We start from the raw sequence: 19,267 nt of genomic DNA, 5'->3' as shown, positions 1-19,267 counted from the left end.
GAGGAGAGGGCTCCGAGCTCGTTAATGGCCTGAGGCCAGAGCACCTCCTGGCGGGCAGAGGGTTCCGGGCTCGGCCTTAGGCCCGAACCCAGAATAATCCCCCCCATTCTGGTTAGTAAGGTGACTACTAGGCAATCGTGCGGAGAAGGGGAGGTGGAGGGATGCTGAAACTATCGAGGAATGAGGGTGAGTTGATTTCCAGTCTATATAGGTTTCTGTTCATGCCGATCAGGTGGACACCTGATTGCTGATTGTCGACAGCTGGTCATAGTTACAAGGTAATTAGGTTGATAATTTGAACGTGCTCCTCCCGAACTTTGTTAATAAAACATCATATTGGGAGACAAGCATGTTTTGGTCCAGCTTCAACAAACCTCAAGCTCCTCGTCCTCAGAATAAAAACACCAGGGGCCTCATTTATAACGCGTGCATACGTACAGATTTGATCATAAGGTGTGCATACGCAAAAATCCATGACAAAATTCATATTTATTGGAAAAGTGCTTAGCTTGTCACTTTTGCTTGTCCAATTGCTGCTGGTTTTGAAAAATATAAGCCATTTTTGCTGCTTGAAAAGGATTTAAATATTAACAGGTGCTCTTTTATGTGTCAAAGACATTAATTAGGCATTGTTTAAATGCAGAGATTTAAAACTATTTAGATACAATTTCAAGATCATTTGCGATTTATAGATTTCACATCTATACCTGTGCTTTCTCTGTGCACGTTCGTTTTATGAGTCACACATATGCACTTTTGAAAAATGATCGTGAGACCAAATTTAGGAAACTTTCTACGCAACATTTTATAATGAGGCCCCAGGTCTGCTTGAACTTGTCCGTGTCTAGCTCATTCAGATACTGAGGTTCAGCTTGAGGCTCAATCTTGATGAAGTGGCCAATGTATGGTAACCCATGACTTCTGCACTTAACCCATCTCAGTGAGTAGCGATGCACTTGCAAGTCATAAACAAACACCCGGAGTGCGTGCAACGCCTGACCAGCGCTTTCATTTAGTAATGAGATATAATGTACTTTAGATATGTGGTAGAGGAAGGATGCTAAATATTGGAGAAGTGAGGTAAACACCAGTTTATATATGTAATGCTACTATAAACTCATCTTAAACCTTTAATTAAAACTCAATCAGTGTTATTTCCTAGTCTTAATGACTGTACCCTTCATTTACTATTTTTGACCTGCAGTACGTATGCATGCACAATGTATCTGTACTCGGGCAATGACCACAACGATACAAACAACAGGAACAGTCGAGCGAATTCACACAATTTTAATTCTTACATCCAAAAACAAGATTGAAATTTTTCACTCTATATACAGATATTACATACAATGTTTATACACATATTACATAATTTTTACACAAGAAAAATATACATAAAAATGTAAACTTTTGTATACAAAAAATACCTTAGACAAATTAAAGACAAATAACAAAAGGTGACTAGATTATCTTATCAGCTTTAAAAACAGTTCTACAGTACATTCAGTGAGTACAGGAATCAGTCAGCCATCTGAACAAAGAGTGCAAGCGACCGTGCGGTGGGGTTTTAGGTTTTCTGTGCAGTACGCCTGCACAATAAACACAGTAGTAACACAGTAGAAACAAACTTTTGCCACAACTGATGAACACTGGCAGGGACAGTAACCGAAAATTCTCTCGTTCACGTGTATGAGATGTATTTTGCACAAGTGACTGAAACATAATTTAGACGTGTAGTGCACAGCACAGGAGAACTGTAAGAAGTTGGAGGAGTATGACCAATAAAATCAATAACGCCTGTTATTACAGCTTCAATTCAATAGTCTTTAAAAACAATGATTAAAAAAATGGCCATCATTCTGGTACTATCATCGATCTCATTCATGAAACACTGCCTAAACAAATTTCTGTGCAAATTATTAGTGCGTATACAGGCTGAACACAAATAATATTATCAAAGAAACGGAAACCTTATTTCAAGTATGGTTGCACACCAATACAAGAAAAATCTTCAGTATTCATTATTGTTTGTGTTAAAATGAAGAAAAAAAAATCATATAAATTTGGGATGGCATGAGGTGACAGAATTTTAATTTTTGGGGGAACTATTCCTTTAAAACCATTGTTTACAGAATGTTGCATTGAATAAAAAAAAAAACAAAGAGTAAAAAACTGCCAACAATTTATTTAAGAATGAATACATTGAATTTTAATTATTCCTAAAACCTTTAAATTATTGGTGACAAGAATTGTTGAAAAATTGTTGTGTTTCATAAATGCAGTCTTATTTCATGTTGGGCACAAGCAGGTGAGACGTGTCGGGTGAATCACGGCCGTTGTTTTACGCTCAAACTACAGTCTTACATTATTACGGTCCGTTACTTTTTAATAGCTATCAAAAATACTGTTGCACATGATCACATCTCTTTACCTCCAAATAAATGACACAGATACACAACATCAACTAATAAAAATGATTCATCACAAGAATTTTGATAGCCATTAAACTACCAAACATGACCACAAAATGATTCAATTTTCACCAAGTATCTTGCAAATGACGCATTTTCTTTTTTTTAAATTTCATATTTGCTTTCTCGCCACTCCAATAAAACCCAATTATCTACTCTATAAATATATTTAATACTTATAAACAATATATGCGAGTGTCTGAAATCTACCAGAAACTCTTACTTTAAAACTGAAATCCGCAGGGAACGCCGGTCCCATGTGACGTAAGGCTGACTGACGGTGAGATTAAACCTGACGTATCTGTGGAAGTCTGAAGATAATCTATCAGGCTGTACAAACCTTTCTCCAAAGAAACTGCACCAAAGGTCCGCACAACCAACACAGGGTTATTTCAATTGATATCAAGTGTATCTGCCAGGGCAGCTCTAATGTACTCCAAGATCCTGATGCAGAGGGCTTGTGGAGGGACCAAACCACTGTATACTACTTATTAAGCACCATTTGAACCCATATATTTGGCAAAACTACTACCTTAGAGTTTCATTGATAATGGAGCTCATTTAGCAAAGAGATAAGAACAGTGTTTTACAAGCATGGTGAGGTCTATCTGGAGATGTTTACTGTTACGGCTAAGCCAGAAATGAAATGTTTTCGAGGAAGAGATCGGTAGACTCGGGTCATGGTTTAAGAGCAGAGATGACTGGGATTGAGCCTCACCTGATGAATAAGGTGGGAGTCTGCTGATGACATTATTGCTTCAATTGTTTTCTGATGTGAGGAGACCACAGCATGTGTAAGATCTCATCAAATAAGCAAATGACCTCCTGAAAACAGGCCTGATAAGTAAACCTCAGACCTGCTCATATGATGTGCGCTGTAAAGAGTTTGTTGGCTATACTAAGGTTCTTTCTAGCTCCACTGTCACCATGATTCTGGTTATACTTGATATTCATAATGCATCCCGATGCATCCCAGTCATCCTGTTATATAATGCATAATCAATGCAATGAAACAAGGGTTTGATCCTTGCAAATCGGTATGATTTTAAAAAGAAAACAATTATCCATACCTGAACATGCAACAAGACATCACAGGGTATCTTCAGTAGGTGTCACATCAACATGCAGTAACAGAGCATGGGAAGAATGTAATATGGGAGTATTACTGTGGTTAAATTCCAGTATGTATGGGATCAGCTTTGTGCTTTTTCAAAAACTGTTGGTGCTTCAACATGCTGAGACAGCAATTGCGGTCCACCCAGACAATATCTGATGAGAAGTGGTCACAGGTGACGGGAGACGTAAACGAGATGCATGTTAAATACCAGGTATAAACGGCACACACATATGCACCTCCCTATAAGAAAGCAAACAAACAACCTGCTACTCTGACGAATTACTTTAAATGAGAATTGTGGGATTATTACTGATAGAATATGATTCACTAGTCATATACAACAACCATTAGCCCATTTCCACACAACATAGTGCTCGCAGGCATTATTTCACGTTTCCACAGTGGCTTTTAAAAACAGAACCTCAGGAGTAACCTGGGGGAGATAATGTCCTTGTGTAATTTAGATAAATAGGTCTCATCATAGTTATTGGTGCTGTCTTAAGTTTTAAGTGCCAAATGTGAAGCCACCTTATTTTACTCATCTATTCAAAATGAAGAGATTTTTTGCCATAATATTATTTTTGATATGTGAATTAATTACTACAAATTGATGTTATGTATTTAAATAACTTATTAAAAACCAAAAATACCCCATTATAATTAACGAAGATGTTTACACTAAGTGCCTACTGTATGTATTTAACCGTAACTGGCTCAACACAGCTCGTCTGTGTTAATGAATGCTCTGAGAATTCAGCATCAATGTTTCTAGTCGATAAGCCACCGATGTGGTTAGCATAGTAAAGCGTCCGGTTTAGACAGGATGACAGATTGTGATGTTTGATCGTGGCTATTTTATGTAGTAACTATAAAGTTAACGTTTAGCACCATCACCACGTCAGTGCAAAAGAGGTATGTGAGGGCAGGACACAACTGTGGAATAATAACATCAACAAACAGGCCGAGCACAGTAGCACTCAAATTAGCCTATGATGTCAAATGCAGAGCTTTAAAAGCCTGGTTTACCTAAAAATGAAAAATGCCAAAAAACTTCAGACCTGTGACACTTTTAAACGCAAACTAAAAGTTCTGTGCATACTGCTAAACATTTTTTGTGTACTCCACTGTAGACTTTTAGAGGTTGCGTTCAAAAACATCAGATTTAAAATACGACGGGAAACTTTTCCTTTAAAGGTTTAAGGCGGAACGGCCTGTCGCTCGATCTTTCTATCAGACTCAGTTGCTCTGAGGGAAAGGGGAGGTGGCAGCGGTTGCACTAGTGATGGTAAAGCTTGTAGGTGGCGCTGTAGAGCTATGGCTGGGCTGCAGGTCTTTGGGGATCCCACTGTGGGAAGCCAGTTGATGGCCAAAGGCAGCACTAAACTGCGGGAGCTGTAGCTTAGGTTGGGTGGGGGCAAGCAGGTCGCGGGATGAAGGGGAGGACGAAGCAAGTCCGGTCGTGCCTGGTTGGGAGAACGCGGATAGTGCGGCAATAGGCTGCAAGATTGCAGAGTGGGAGGTGGAGGGTGGTGTGGAAAGAGACGTTGACAGGAGGTGAGTATCAGCAGTGAGGAGGTTACCGAACTGTGCCGGGTCTGTGATAGATAACGGGAGATTATTCCAGGAGGTGCGTGGAGGCCCTGGAGCACTGCTTAAAGGCACCTCTAGCAAGAGAGGTGGGTCGGTCTGATAAGAGGCACCGTGTGGGGGAGAGATGTGATCTTGGTAAGGGGATGGCATGTGCTCACCGCTGTAATGACTACCTGGTGGGGAGGATTCGGGCTTGGGAGCCCGGGAAAGCGTTCGTTCTGTTAATCCACTGCTGGAGCTTGTAGGGGGTGCTGTGGTGCTGCTCTGGGTGGGCTGAGGAGAGGTGGACGTGGGAAAATGATGGCCCGTTGGTGCATGGAGAAGATTCCCCTCTAGTTCTAAATTAGGAAAGGTCTCGGCGGCCATGCGGCCGCTCAGAAGGTCTCCAATGCCTGTTGCTGTAACTCCTGATCCAGAGAACACGGCCATGGAGCGGTGGTCAACCCCATCCGTGGGGGTCAGTTCGCCTATTGAGGATAAACACACCAGTGAGTCAGGATACGAGCCCATCGCCTGCAGGGCTCTGACCAGCTCCTCTGCCTCCTCTGTGGTAGGCAACAGCTCTCCATTCTTACCTGGATACAAAAAGAAAATTCAGACAAGGTGCAAAACAACTAAACAAACAGAATGCATTTGTTTTCTGAGAGAGGACATGCACAATATTTTGATCTATCAGTATATCTTTGCTATGATTCAATGCCTGTATTACAAAGTGCTGGAATTGTGTTGAGCGACATACCCTCAAAGAGGTCAAAATCTTGAAGATCATCAGCTAGTCTAGGCAACACGTCAGAGAAATCCTCTTGATTCAGCTCAAGATCATGAGGAATGTCAGGCATTTCATTAGTGATGTCATCAGGAAGCTCGTCTGCACTGAGCTCAGGTGTAGATGGACTCCTACAAAAGTGACGGAGAAGCAAACACTGAATTTAGTTCTTTGCATTCTTGCAATAAGTTACATAGTGTGTTCTGAACCATTTCAGCATCAAGTTTGTATATCCATAAGTATTTTATTTGCGTAATTGTATAAGCAAAGTATATATTGGGCCAAAGAAATCACAGAATGTTGATCACAGAATGGTACCTGATGTGAGTATGATGAGTAGGCAGTGTAAGCGAGTAGGGCATTCCCAGGTTGCCCTGTGGCACAGCTGGAGGAATGGGCTTCTGAGGTCTGTGCGGTCCTCGTCTCCTCTTCTTCTTGTGTTTCTTGGTCAGCGCAGGCGGTTTGGTCTTCTTACGTGGACGCCGCTGCTGCTGCTGACTGCGTCTGTTTCCGTCTCCACGCAGGAAATTATCCTGTCACACACCAACACGTACTTACAACTCTTACAACAATTCTGCAGCAACCTGCCTAATGTCAAGGTAAGTAGTGGGTCTCTCACCATTTTCTTGGCATGTTCATCACAAAGAGGCGTCTGATGAGTGATGTCAAACACAGGAACGGAGCACTGCTGGCCATCGGCGAAGCGTGCAGTGCAACTGGAAAACAGCTGCTGAGAGCGATTCAGTAGGATATCTGTAGCAACATGCTGTCAAGAACCAATCTCACTATCAGAACACAACTGAACACCACACAACAAGTGTTCCTACTTACACTACTAGCACAAATCTGATTTTTAAGATAACAGTGTAGATTTAAAGGGTTAGGAGATGCAGGGTTCCCACACCTTAGTTAACTTCAAATTCAAGAACCTTTCAAGGACTTGCCAGGTCCAATACCCTCAAATTCAAGGACTAAATGTGGGGACACATTTCAAAGTGAGAGCAAGGTTACATCGTGTTACCTTTTAAGATACAATGTTACAGTTCCCCTTTCGAGGGAACTTGCACTGCGTCACTGCAGTGACACTTTGGGGACGCCTCCAGGGGTAAGTGCGTCTGAATGTGTATATCAAATTCAACCAATGGTGAGGCTAAATGACAAAGACAGGGTGATGCAGGAGCCAGGAAGTATATCGCTATCTGAAATATTGCCAAAGACGGCGTTACAGGGACGCAGGAAGTATGGCAAATGAGATGCAGCGTCTCGTTCCCTTCTCAGGGAACAACAGTTACATACGTAACCCGAGACATTTTCGTGTGTCAAACACAACTTTGCAAAAAAGCATTTTGGTATGAATCAACATTCGCATACAGAAGAAATAAGCATTTAAAGTGAACAGTTTAGCATGTGTGCTTAAAAAGTCTAGAATTTTTATGATATTATCCTACACTACACAGAGAATAATATGGATTTTTTTCCTAGAAAACCTCTTGCATAAAACAGATTCAAGCACTTTCAATGACCTGTATCTATGCATGTATATTTTCAAAAACTTCCCAGGGCCTTGAATTTTTTCACCCAGATTCACAAACTTTCAAGGATTTCAAGGACCCGTGGGAACCCTGTAGATGAACGCATGTCTTTACAGGTGTGAATAATAAATTTAAAAAAATTATCATTCTGAACTAACGCTTTGACTAAATAATGCGTTTAAAACCTGTCAACTTGGGTTTATGGTCAGACCTTTATGTTTTGTGACATTTATGTATATTTGTAAAAAGTATACTCAATGTTATACAACTGTTTTATGGTATTCTGTTCTGCAGCAGGGTAACAATGATTTAGTAAATCAGTTAATCTCTCAAGTGACCAAATCAGACCATAGTTTTGGACATACTCAGCTGCAATCAGTCTTGAAAAAACAGATATAAAAAAACCTAAGAGCTTCATTCTTAGCTTTAGCAGGACCTCCAAAGCGACTCAAGAGACTCTCGAGAAAAAGTTTATACTCCAATATCAAGGATACGTTGGAAACAGTGGCGTGAAAATGGCAAAGCTATGTTTCTGCAGCTTTGACCCTCCGTGCTTCCAATACAAGCCGTCCTTTCATATGTGTGTGGTACTGCAGACCTTGAACTGGAAAACAAATATTTCTTTCATACATATATTTAAACTCCTCCACATTGTCAGGCGATACAGACTGATCAAAATAAGAACTGTCAGACACCAGAATGGCTTTTTCCCAATGGCCAAAGAGTATGGGGAACTCCAAATTTACTACCTAAATTTACTTAGTTAGGTAGTTGTTATAGCACTTAAGTGTAGGATTAGGAGTGTAGAATACAATCATGCACAGGGTTTCCCGCAGCATATTTCAGTTAAGGCGGCCCGCCTAAGCTTGGAAACCCTACCGCTTTAACAAGATCGTCAAAAAAAAAAAAAAAAAATTTGCTGCAAAAGGCCGTCAAGTGCATCTCAGAGAATAGTGCGTACGCGCATCAAACCGCGAGCGGGGTTATTGTATTAGTCTATATAGTTCTTGCAGTTTTAAAGTAAGTTAGCTGGTGAATTTGTTGTTTGAGCAACCTGCTAGGGTTTCACATGCCTGTGATTAGATATAATTGTTGAGCGCTCTTGCTCACTTTATTTATGTGCATTATTTACATGCTACAGTTACACTCCTTTAAGATAATGTAATTAATAGTGGTAAATAATCAGTTTTTAAAAACATTTAATTCATTAATAGTCTAGTATGTGTTCATTTTTTGGTCATAGTTTCTTCAAAATGAAGTTTTATTTGAGATTTTTAAAAATTAATATTTAATTTTTTATTTTATTAAAATATTTTAATTTTCATCATGACGCTTACGCCCCGCCCATTTTATTGCCACGCCCTCGGCCCCAACCACCCCTACCACCTTAACTAACACATTTTCTGCTGGAAACCCTGATGCATTAATATGAGCTTTATATGTACTTATATGTGCTTTTTAAGTACTATTAAACAGCCAATATGCTTGTAACAGTCAAGCTAACTTGTTAAACTGAGAATAGTTCCCCATATAAAAGTGTTACTAAGATTTTAGACATCCTCCCATACTCTTAGCTCATAGTTAATTTTTCACAAAACCTCCAATTTCACAATTCTTATCTGTCTGAATTATAACTGAACTATTATGTTTTATATGCATGATCAATTAGTGTTATGTTTGTACAATGTTAATGTGTGTACAGTCTCCACTGATGTGTTTCTGTAACTATAATCATGTTTATATTAGCCATTATCTTGTTCAGCACAGCATGTAAACATGCACGGAAGAAACGCCCAAAACCAGCTGTATTCCGCTGACACAAACACATCATCTGTAAACACATAGCTCAACACACCCGGTTGACGTCTGGGAGCTCTTGTTTAGCCTCTGAATGAGCTGGGCAGTGCAGTCGGGATCTTTGCTGGCCGCATGAATCAGAGCTTTGCGGAAGGCGTATCTGTATCTGCTGTGACGGGTGGCTGATCTGTCCTGTCGACACAGGTGTTTATACCTCTCCTGTAGGTACGTACACAGCTGTGTCAGACGTGCCCGCCGGGACAGCGGTTTCTCACCTGCAGTGCTGATGCGTACAAAAAAACATGCAATAAATTAGTTTGAGTAACATTATGGCATCGTTCCGTCTCAAACTTTTTTCATTTGGTGGTCAGGAACAGGTGACTAGCTTACCTGAAATGAGAACTTCCTTCCTGTGTCCTCAAGCCGTGAGGCAGTGAAGATACGATCTCATCTGTATCTTCATCATCTGTACTGTCCTCAGACCAGTCTAGACCTAAACATGCACATACATATTTAAAATGTTTTGTATTACCAAATGTAAGACAATGCAATTCAATGCCCTCCCACTCCGCAAGGACCAAAGTTGTGTTTAGTAAACGGTTCTGTTTGTGCAGGTATCGTACCGAGATGTGGGAACAGGTCTCTGTGTTCTCGCTGTCTCTGAGAATAGAGCTGCACGAGGTGCTGGAGTCTAAGCAAGCAGACGGGAGGCGCCATGAAGGCAGTGGGCCGCATGGCCACAGAGCGGTGCTGTGGGCAGTCCTGGGTGGCAGGTGGGCGGGGAGAAGCCACAGGGGCGGGTCTACGGCTGAGCGGCTGGTTCTGAGCACCCGATGACGGAGGCGGGCCGGCCAACACCGAAGGTTCAGTCTGAGCTGGAGTTGGCTTGCATAGCAGTGTCTGCACCGCTCCATGTTGAACATAGGGCGGCCGATCTGTAAGTTGGGGGTGTTGGACAAGCCTCGATGGGGGTTGAGGTGAAGGTGGTGGAGGTGGCTGTGGTAGGTGCGGGGAAGTCGGAAGAGTGCAGGGTTCAGTGACTGCGCTTAAGTGCTCGGAGGCTGCCTGATGGTGCTCTGGGTCCTGGGCGGTCACCTTCAGGCCAATCACGGGCCTACCGGAAGGTTTTCTTTTGCCGTAGCTCCTCTGTGCCCCGCTCTCCTCTCCGTCTGTGTCCTCCTCGTAAAAGGCGAAGGGGTCGAGGAGGTCGGCGTCTGAGAGAGGCAGAGGGGCGAGACGGGAGCAGGGTGGTGAAGGAGGGAGGCCGTCCAGACCGTTAGAGTCTCTCAGAACCAGAGAGGGTACAGTAATGTTTAGAGCGACAGATTCCACGTGGGTGCGGCCGCGAACCTCATCCAGAGCGTCCTGCTTCTTCTTGCGCTCCTTCTTAGGGATGAAGCCCAGAACTTGTAGATGGCTGTTACAGTATCTGCCAAAACAAAAGAACATGTCAATCCAATTACAGACCTTTTTTAAAGAATAACCAAATAAAATTTATAAAGAATTGAATTATTCTGGGTAAGGTTGACGGTGTGTTCACACCAGATGCGAATGAAGCGTTAAGCGCGAGTGATTTATGTTTACAGTTTTTTACAGACGCTAAGACACATTTCTCAATACTTAGGTCACTTTTGCAAAACTCTTCACACAGTTCTTATAACCAACTTTCAGCTTGGCAAAGCAGTTCATTTTACATTCAAAATTCACTACAACTAACACTTTATTCAGGAATCAGGTCTCAAATCAACTCATTCTTTCAGAATACTAGCAAAGGTTGACAGCCGACAAACACTTTGTCACCCACAAAACAATGACCTTAAAAACACTAACAACATGTAGCATTATACAATGTTTTCTTGTGTAAAACAAGGAAGCATCTCTGTTTATAATTCACTGCAATATATGTTACTGGAATGAAACATGATGCAGAATTTGTCAATATTTTATGTAGTTTATTTTTAATTTTTTTGTAATTCCAAAATATAACAATTTGTATACACACCATCCACTGATACAGATACAATAGTAATGCTAATCTACTTGGTCTTCTCCATTTGCCCAATTGTTTTTACAGCATTTAATTTTAAGATTTAAAATATATTTCATTAAAATATTACTGTAGAAATGTAGCAAATTGCTGTCTTCTTCAGTTTTGTATTATGTTATTGTTTTGAACATAAGTTTAACAGTTTTGAAAACAGTATGTAAGCATGTGCAAATTGGCCTATACGTACAAAGAGTTTTGGCAGTTGTTGTGTCTGAGTGAGAAAAGAATTCATGAAATTTGAGAGATGTAGTCATTGAATGCATTTTGTGACAAAGCAATGATAATTAATCCTCAGTTTAGCCCACATTAGACTTCTGTTGTGCTCACTGTGTAAAGAGTTTTGCAAAAGTGACCCAAGTATTGAGAGATGTGTCCTAGCATCTGTAAAAAACTGTAAGTCAATGCAATAACACAATAGACATCCTGCAGCGCAAATTAAGCGTTTCGGACATTTGACGTTTAAAAAAAAGTTTTAAAAGTTTAAAAAAAAGTTTTAAAAGTTTAAAAAAAGTTTTAGAAGTTTAAAAAAAGTTTTAGAAGTTTAAAAAAAGTTTTAGAAGTTTAAAAAAAAATTGAACTTTGGCGCATAAATCAATCAGGAGCTTGCCCTAGTATTGACGTGATTATGACGTAGGGAGCTGAGGCAGAAATACAAAACAACAATGGAGGACAAAATCCTCGTTGTTGTATGTGTACACCCGTAGCTGTACGACACATATTCATACTTTTAAAGAAACAGGAATAAAAAGGATCTAGTTTGGAAGAAAGTGAGTTTGAACAATCTGGTAAAGTTGCTCTTTACTTAATTTGAGCTATATACATATTGAGACTACAAGCTAGCTAAAGCCGGCAAATTGAGCATATTCACATCTGAATATCACTCGCGAATGACGTGAATATTACGCACGAATTACGCACGAATGACGTAAGTTAACTTAAAATGTTCAAGCGTCCAACTAAGGGTTGCTGCGGTGACAGAATTTTCCCACCGGTTAATCAGCGCGTGACAAACCCGGTGGTGGGAGGGGCTTATAAATGCGCATGCAGACGTGTGCATTTTACTTTCACTTTTGAATTACGCAACTGCTTAAATGCAGTGCTTGCTTACGCTGCGGTAAATCGCGCATGAATTTGCATGCATTGCGAGTGCAATAATTCTAACAGAACCCGCCAGTCCCAAGCAGAGCAACTGGCTACTTCTCCATAAAGCGCTGCTTGAATGATGAGTTTATTATTTTTCTTATTGAAAAATACAAACAACAAAACGATTTCGCGTATATTAAACATCATATATGGATATTATAACAAAAACGAGTAGGCACGCGGCTTCTGCCATTGTCTGGTCAGTCAGCTCGCCTCGCACACACTCTGACGGAAATAAATCAAATCTGACGTGACGCACGTTCAGCTCCGCTAAATTCAGGCAGCAGACACATTCAGATGTTAGTGTTTGCTCTCTCTAACAAAACTAAATGATTTAATTACAAGAAAATATCAAAACGATGTTGAAAGACGGTGTCACGGTGGGCAAGTGATCTAACTGGTGAGAGGCTGAAGCACCGGTAATCATCGTTTCACAGACTATCGCGGCAAGCCTAGTCCAACTATGTGCGAATAGTGTGATTTCTTTGCTTCTGGTGTGAACGCACGGTCAGACTCCGCTTCAGTTTGGAAAAACAAATCCTACTGCTTGTGGTTCACAATGTGTGCATGTATAAAACAATGCATGTACAATGTTAAAAAAAAAGGCATGCATAACACCAATGTTTACACACAAACAGCTGTAATCAGATGAATTCTGATCGGGGGTGGGTTGAAGGTTTTACCTCCGCTCCTCTGCTTTAGGTATGGGGTTGGTGCATCTCTGACTGTTGTACTTGGCCACATATTCACACTGTTTAAACGGCGCAGTTTTGTCCTCCAGAACATGGCGAATACAGAAGGCGTATCCGTTCAATCTACGCTGCTTACAGAGCTTCGGGCTGTAGGAGCACAGCGGCTTGTTATCCACCTCTGAGAAATGGATGTGTTTACCTTCGTACATCACGTGACTCGAGTCCCTGAGAACATCAGCTGATGAGAAAGAGACAAGTCAGCAGGTGTGTGTGTGTAAAATAATATGACATCACATAAATTCAGGACAGATTCATGAAGCATGCAGCTATGCACACTCTGGATCAAAGCACATAAACATGCTTGTTTACGATTTAAATTTCCTCTAAAACACACTTAAAGAAGCTACTTATATTCACAATTGACCATTGACAACAGTGACAGTATTACACACAGTTATGTAACCCCTTGTGTTCTGGTTTAATGTTTAAACCCTACTGCAGCTATGAATTACAGACAGCTCATCTGGTCATAGATTATAACACACACAAAGACTCAGACATCTGAGAAACCCAAACAAACAATGATGTTAATCTTTAAGCACTACCCTTAACTTAGTTAGCTGGATAAATCTTTTATATATCTATTCAATTTAACTCTTAACTTACAGTTAAATCTTTGATTCTTCAGCAAGTTATTAGAGTTATAATAAAATTTGTACTTTTTCTTTACTGTTTATTTCAGCGTTATCTTTCATATGTCAACCACATTCATAAAGCGCATCAAATAAACAAAATCATTATCTGTCATCAAACTGACATGCTAAATAAGTTAAAAAATACTATATTTGTCATAAGATAAGCTCACGTGAAAGCAGAACTATATAATTTATCAGCGTGTATACGTTACGTGTTAAATTTGAGGGCCTTTGCAGTAAAATCTACAATATTCTGATATTACACACGTTAGCTTCGATGCTAAAAACAAACCCAGGAAACACAAACACTGCATTCTGCTGCTTTGATTGCAGGCATACCGAGATATGCATAAGCTTAAAAAATAAAACATTAACTGATGGTGACAAAGACGTTATGATTTGCTTGTTTTATAAATGTGGGATGTTTGTAAATTATTCGCAGTAAATATAGCTATAAACAATGGCGATGCGGCCCGTTAAATCAGGCCTTGATAGCGGAGCGCTGCTATGGATTATAAATTAATATTCGCGTATTTGATGCATTTAAAAAATAGTCGCTTAAAAACACGTACATGTATTGCTTCATTCACCTTTATCTAAGAAACCCTAACACGTCTTAGTAATGTACATTTTGAGCCAGTGTAAACATTGGCCTGCAGGGATTGCTAAGCATCGGTGTTTGAGTGGCGCGGTGACGGGATGAGAGAGCTCAGATCACGGGCACAAGTGTAATCGAGTCCGCGGGTTTCGCTTACCTGCAGTGAGTTTAGCCTCTACGGGGTTTCACTCCAGGCAGACTGCACACAAACGCCCATCGACGATCATCAACTGCACGGAACATTCATCGGAATTTCTAATGGTGTGTGATGGTATTCCCTGCTGAGGACGTACACCCGATTAAAAATAGACTTTTAATATTATGTGATCTTCTGCTCTCATTTAGCAGATCTGCGGGGGTTTAGAGTTCAGTGTTCGGCAGACTCACAGCACCACTATCGGCACTACGGGGACATGACAACCATAATGAACTCAATACAGAACATACAGTAATCACACATTCATGATGAGCTACATCCACCATAATCACCACAAAGGTGCACCATGAAGAAGTTTTATTTATAAAAGTGTTGTTTGGAGTTTATTATAGGGTGTGGATGGAGCTGTTGTAGCTCATCACTTGAACAACAGCATTCCCTATTTAACAGCCACTACAACTACATTTATCATTCATTTAGCAGAAATTTTTATACTCAGTGATTTACAAATAAGAGAGTAGGATATTAAACATTTTGCAAGATGCAACCACAACAACAAACTACAATTCTAAAAAACTTATCATAATAAATGATTGAATGGCAAGCTGTAAAGAAAACCTATAAAACATTTGAGATACTTGTCTGTAGTGAATACCACATTGTGAATACTGTCATGTCAATGGATCATCCAACTCTTAACTGATACACACTCTAGATGGCGATAGAGAGACTTTAAAACTAACTATAAAATTCCAGGTTTTCTCCAGGAGTCATAATTTGTTTTAAAAATAATTTTATTATTAAGGCGCGGTGCGTGATTTTTGGAAAACACTTTGGAAAAGGGAGTCGGTCGACTACCAGAACACACTTATAGCCAATCAGCAGTAAGGGGCATGTCTATTTTTTTTTTTTTTGTAAGGGGCATGTCTACAACCCGACATCGTTGCCTGGGTTGCGTATGTGGGGGGCGGGTCTGTCAATAGAAGATCCAGGGGCCCGTACCATGAAAATGGTTAAACAAACTCAGGGTTACAGGATTAGTTTCAGGTTGACAAAACCAAGCCAATGTGCAGGCCTTGTTGGTAAAAGCTATTTTCATGGTACCCAAAACCCAGGATTTGCACAAACTAATCCTAAACAAAGCTGGCTAACCAACTAAACCAGCTTCATGGTATAGGCCCCAGATTTTATTGGGGTAGGGGCGTGTTTGTTTAAGTGATTTCAAATGTCAACATTGCCTTTCAGAGATCATGCACCCCACATTTAAATGGTAAGGGCTAAGTAAGAGTCTGAACCAAATAAACCAATACAATTAAAGGCGGAGTCCACAATGTTTGAAAAACGCGTTGGAAAAGGAGACGGGCCGACTACCAAAACACACTTATAGCCAATAAAATCAAATCAAATGCCGGGTTGCGTATGTGTGGGGCGGGTCTATGAACAGAAGGTCCAGATTCTATTGGGGTAGGGGCGTGTTTGTTTAGGTGATTTCAAATATCAACATTGGCTTTCAAACATCATGGACTCCGCCTTTAATAGATAAATGTGTTTAAATCGCAAATATCTTAGGAGCAGAAATAAATGACAAGGGTATGGTGAGTGTTATTGATGTAGACTTTCATTAAAAAAAAAATTCAAAAGTGTGTGGCACTGCTATCTGTTATCAGTGCAGTTTGAGTTTGTCTCCTGTAGGTTGGAGTATTTCTCATAGCCCTCATCAGTTCTGCCAAGGTCACCCCTTACGAAAATTAACCATGTTATTTTGGTGTATTGATTACTATTTACAAAATCATGTTTTTGTTTGTTTGTTGTTGTTAATGCTTTAAAACATTAAATTGTCAGACAAAAATCTACATTAAAACATTATTGGGTGGTTTTCCGGACAGAGATTAGCTTAAACCAGGACTAGGCCTTAGTTTAATTAGGAAATATAACTAGATGTAACAAGCATGCCTTACTGAAAATATGACTTTTATGCATTTTGAGTGCAAAAGGCACTGATGAGTTTTAAGATGCCAGTTGTTTTCAGTCTGGACAGCCCTTAAATTTATTTTAGTCTAGGACTAGTCGTAGCCCTGTCTGGGAAACCACCCCATTATGTTTACTAACCCAACTGTTATCAATCACCAAAGATCAGTTTAATAATCAGATTTATTATTTTACCCTAAATACAGCGGATTCACAAGACACTGTGCCTCGGCCAAAATCTACATGCATGATCCAATACTGCACTTTTAAATCCCAGACGTGCTATGAACTTGGATGGTTTCCCGGACAGGGCTAAGACTAGTCCTAGACTAAAATAAATGTAAGAGCTGTCCAAACTGAAAACAACTTGCACTGACATATCTTAAAATACATCAGTGTCCTTTGTTTTGCCTCAAAATGCACACAAGTAATGTTTTTAGTAAGGCATGTTTGTTAGAACTAGTTATATCCTGGCTTAAGCTAATCCCAGTCCGGGAAACCACACCTTAATGTTAACATGAATTATTCATTTTCATAATTTCGTGATACTGGGTTGTCTGATAAAACCAGAATATTTCATGGGAAATCAAATAGGGCAAGTCTCAGTCTGAATATTGTTTAACATTATTTTCCATTTGAAAGGCAAAGTAAGTTGCCTAAAAAAGATTGCACATTAAAACACAAAAAAATATATATACAGTATGTGAACTCTCATTGTGAGGCATTTGGACAGCATGTTTACACAAATGATATTATGTCATCATTCACTCACACACATATCCTTCTGAACAAGTCTGGCTTTCATTTTTTGTGCATGAACACCAAATGACTGAAGCTGCACTTTTCTTTGGAGTATAAGTTAATGAAGACAAATGTTGTGTATAATTTATGTAACATTTTACACATTTCATTTTATTCAGAAAGATTGCGTAAACACACTCATTTGATTTTTACACAGCACACATATAAATAGAAATTTGCTTATTAACAACATTTTAAAAAATTCTGGTAAATAAGACAAATCTGCATTCTGAAGTATTCCCAATTAAAAAAAAAAAAAAAACTTTCACTTTTACCAATTTTACTTAATCCCTAATAATGTTGAGATTACTTTAAACAAATTATTTAAAGGAACAGTATGTAAGAAATGTATATCAATTAATCATAAAATGGCCCTGATATGTCACTAGACATTAAGAAATTATTTTCATTTCAAACACTTATCTCACTCACAACAGTGGTCTGGCCAGGATATTGTCATTTAAAAAGTGAAGTTGCAGCCCTCAACTGATGTTTATGTTGTCATGTTGTGTATTGGCCACCAGTTGTGTGATTGCAGTACCAGTTTCAGTCACAAGTTTTGTGATTGCAATACCAGTTTTGGCCACAATCCTACATACTGCTCCTTTAAGAATTTGAACTTAATTTAATTGAATTCAACAAAAGTGTGTCTTGTCAGCTTTACTTAAAAATTCTTTGTTCAGCCATTATAACATTGTTGCATAAAATTAACAGATTAATAAAACCAGGGTGTTTTCATAGGCGTCGATTTCGGCGACGGTGGGTACATCCAACATTTATTTTTTTGAGTGCATGCATCATACTTCTTAAAGGTTTTACTATGAAGTTATCATGGATATGGATGTTTATGTAAACAATAAAATACTCATTATAATATATTACAAAGGCATTATAGTGCAGTTAATGTGTTAGATATAAATCATTTAGCACAATGAGAGACTACCACACAGCTGCAGAGACATCTGCAATTAATGCTCTTGAAATATCAGATTTATACAGTAAACACCATATAATCATCTCTGTATTTTCACATCAGAACACATCTCTATGGAGAAAAGCCACAGTGACTCGTAAAGCAACTCATTTAAGGAACATCTTAAGAAAGAATCAGCCAGCTGTGTGTCATTTTTATTTAAATAAGTGTGTTATTTACATCGAGACATTAACTGTATCAGTAGGACTGTAAGTCATGGACACACACAAAAATCTGGGGTTTAATGTTTTTTATTATTATCTTAAAGATTATGATGGTAAGCACACATCTAATGCCGTCAACTGTGTTGTTGCCAAAAGAAAATCATCTTTTGTGTTCAACAGAATAAAGAAACTCATAGAGGTTTACATCAACATGAGTGAGAGTAAATGATGACAGAATTTTCATTTGTAGGAGAATTATCTCGGTTTCTGCGTTTGTGCTGCCTTCAAAGCCTCAATGTGTGGGCCAATTGTAGTGATTTTACCATGAAGGCATTGAAATGTATTGTTGCTCAAATCTTTGCTGTGGAATTACCTGCATGCTAGTTTAAAATCTTTTGTTATGTGCACAGATTCCTACCAGAGATTTAAAGAGATGTCTCTTGAGATTGTCTGTTGTATTCATGCAGGTTGTGGCAAAGTGAAGCTGCTCGTTCTTGTCACTGATTTCAGAAGAATGTGTTTGTTTTTAAAATCACTTTTCTCCAACCTATCTGTATTTAAAGTTTGTTAAAGAATATTTAATGTTTAAATAAATAACAATTCATAAAATTACATGGGAATTTTTTGGCCATTATAAAAAAGTTGAAATAAGTTAAGCTAATTCAACTGTACTATATAAGCAACAGCAACTGAGTCAAGAATTAAAATAAAAGTTGACATGACTTGTAAATCCTAGTTGATTATACTTTAAAA

General features: G+C 39.3%; 1 protein-coding gene across 1 annotated transcript; it reads right to left on the bottom strand.

The window, feature by feature from the left end:
• Window positions 1-1,275: 1,275 nt before the first annotated feature.
• On the bottom strand, window positions 1,276-14,883 carry ino80da (INO80 complex subunit Da). Its single transcript, XM_055215487.2, has 10 exons — window positions 14,609-14,883; window positions 13,150-13,396; window positions 9,900-10,705; window positions 9,667-9,769; window positions 9,335-9,559; window positions 7,974-8,083; window positions 6,567-6,700; window positions 6,266-6,480; window positions 5,921-6,078; window positions 1,276-5,756 (listed from the first exon to the last, which is right to left on the bottom strand). Exons 2-10 carry the CDS (start codon window positions 13,365-13,367, stop codon window positions 4,828-4,830), a joined length of 2,898 nt encoding a protein of 965 aa, XP_055071462.2. The 5' UTR covers window positions 13,368-13,396; window positions 14,609-14,883; the 3' UTR covers window positions 1,276-4,827.
• Window positions 14,884-19,267: the final 4,384 nt, after the last annotated feature.

Source organism: Misgurnus anguillicaudatus, chromosome 17 (assembly GCF_027580225.2).
Source record: "Misgurnus anguillicaudatus chromosome 17, ASM2758022v2, whole genome shotgun sequence".
In the NCBI taxonomy this organism is placed as follows: domain Eukaryota; kingdom Metazoa; phylum Chordata; class Actinopteri; order Cypriniformes; family Cobitidae; genus Misgurnus; species Misgurnus anguillicaudatus.
Note: the sequence above shows the minus strand (reverse complement) of the source record. Positions and strands in the feature narration are given on the sequence as shown.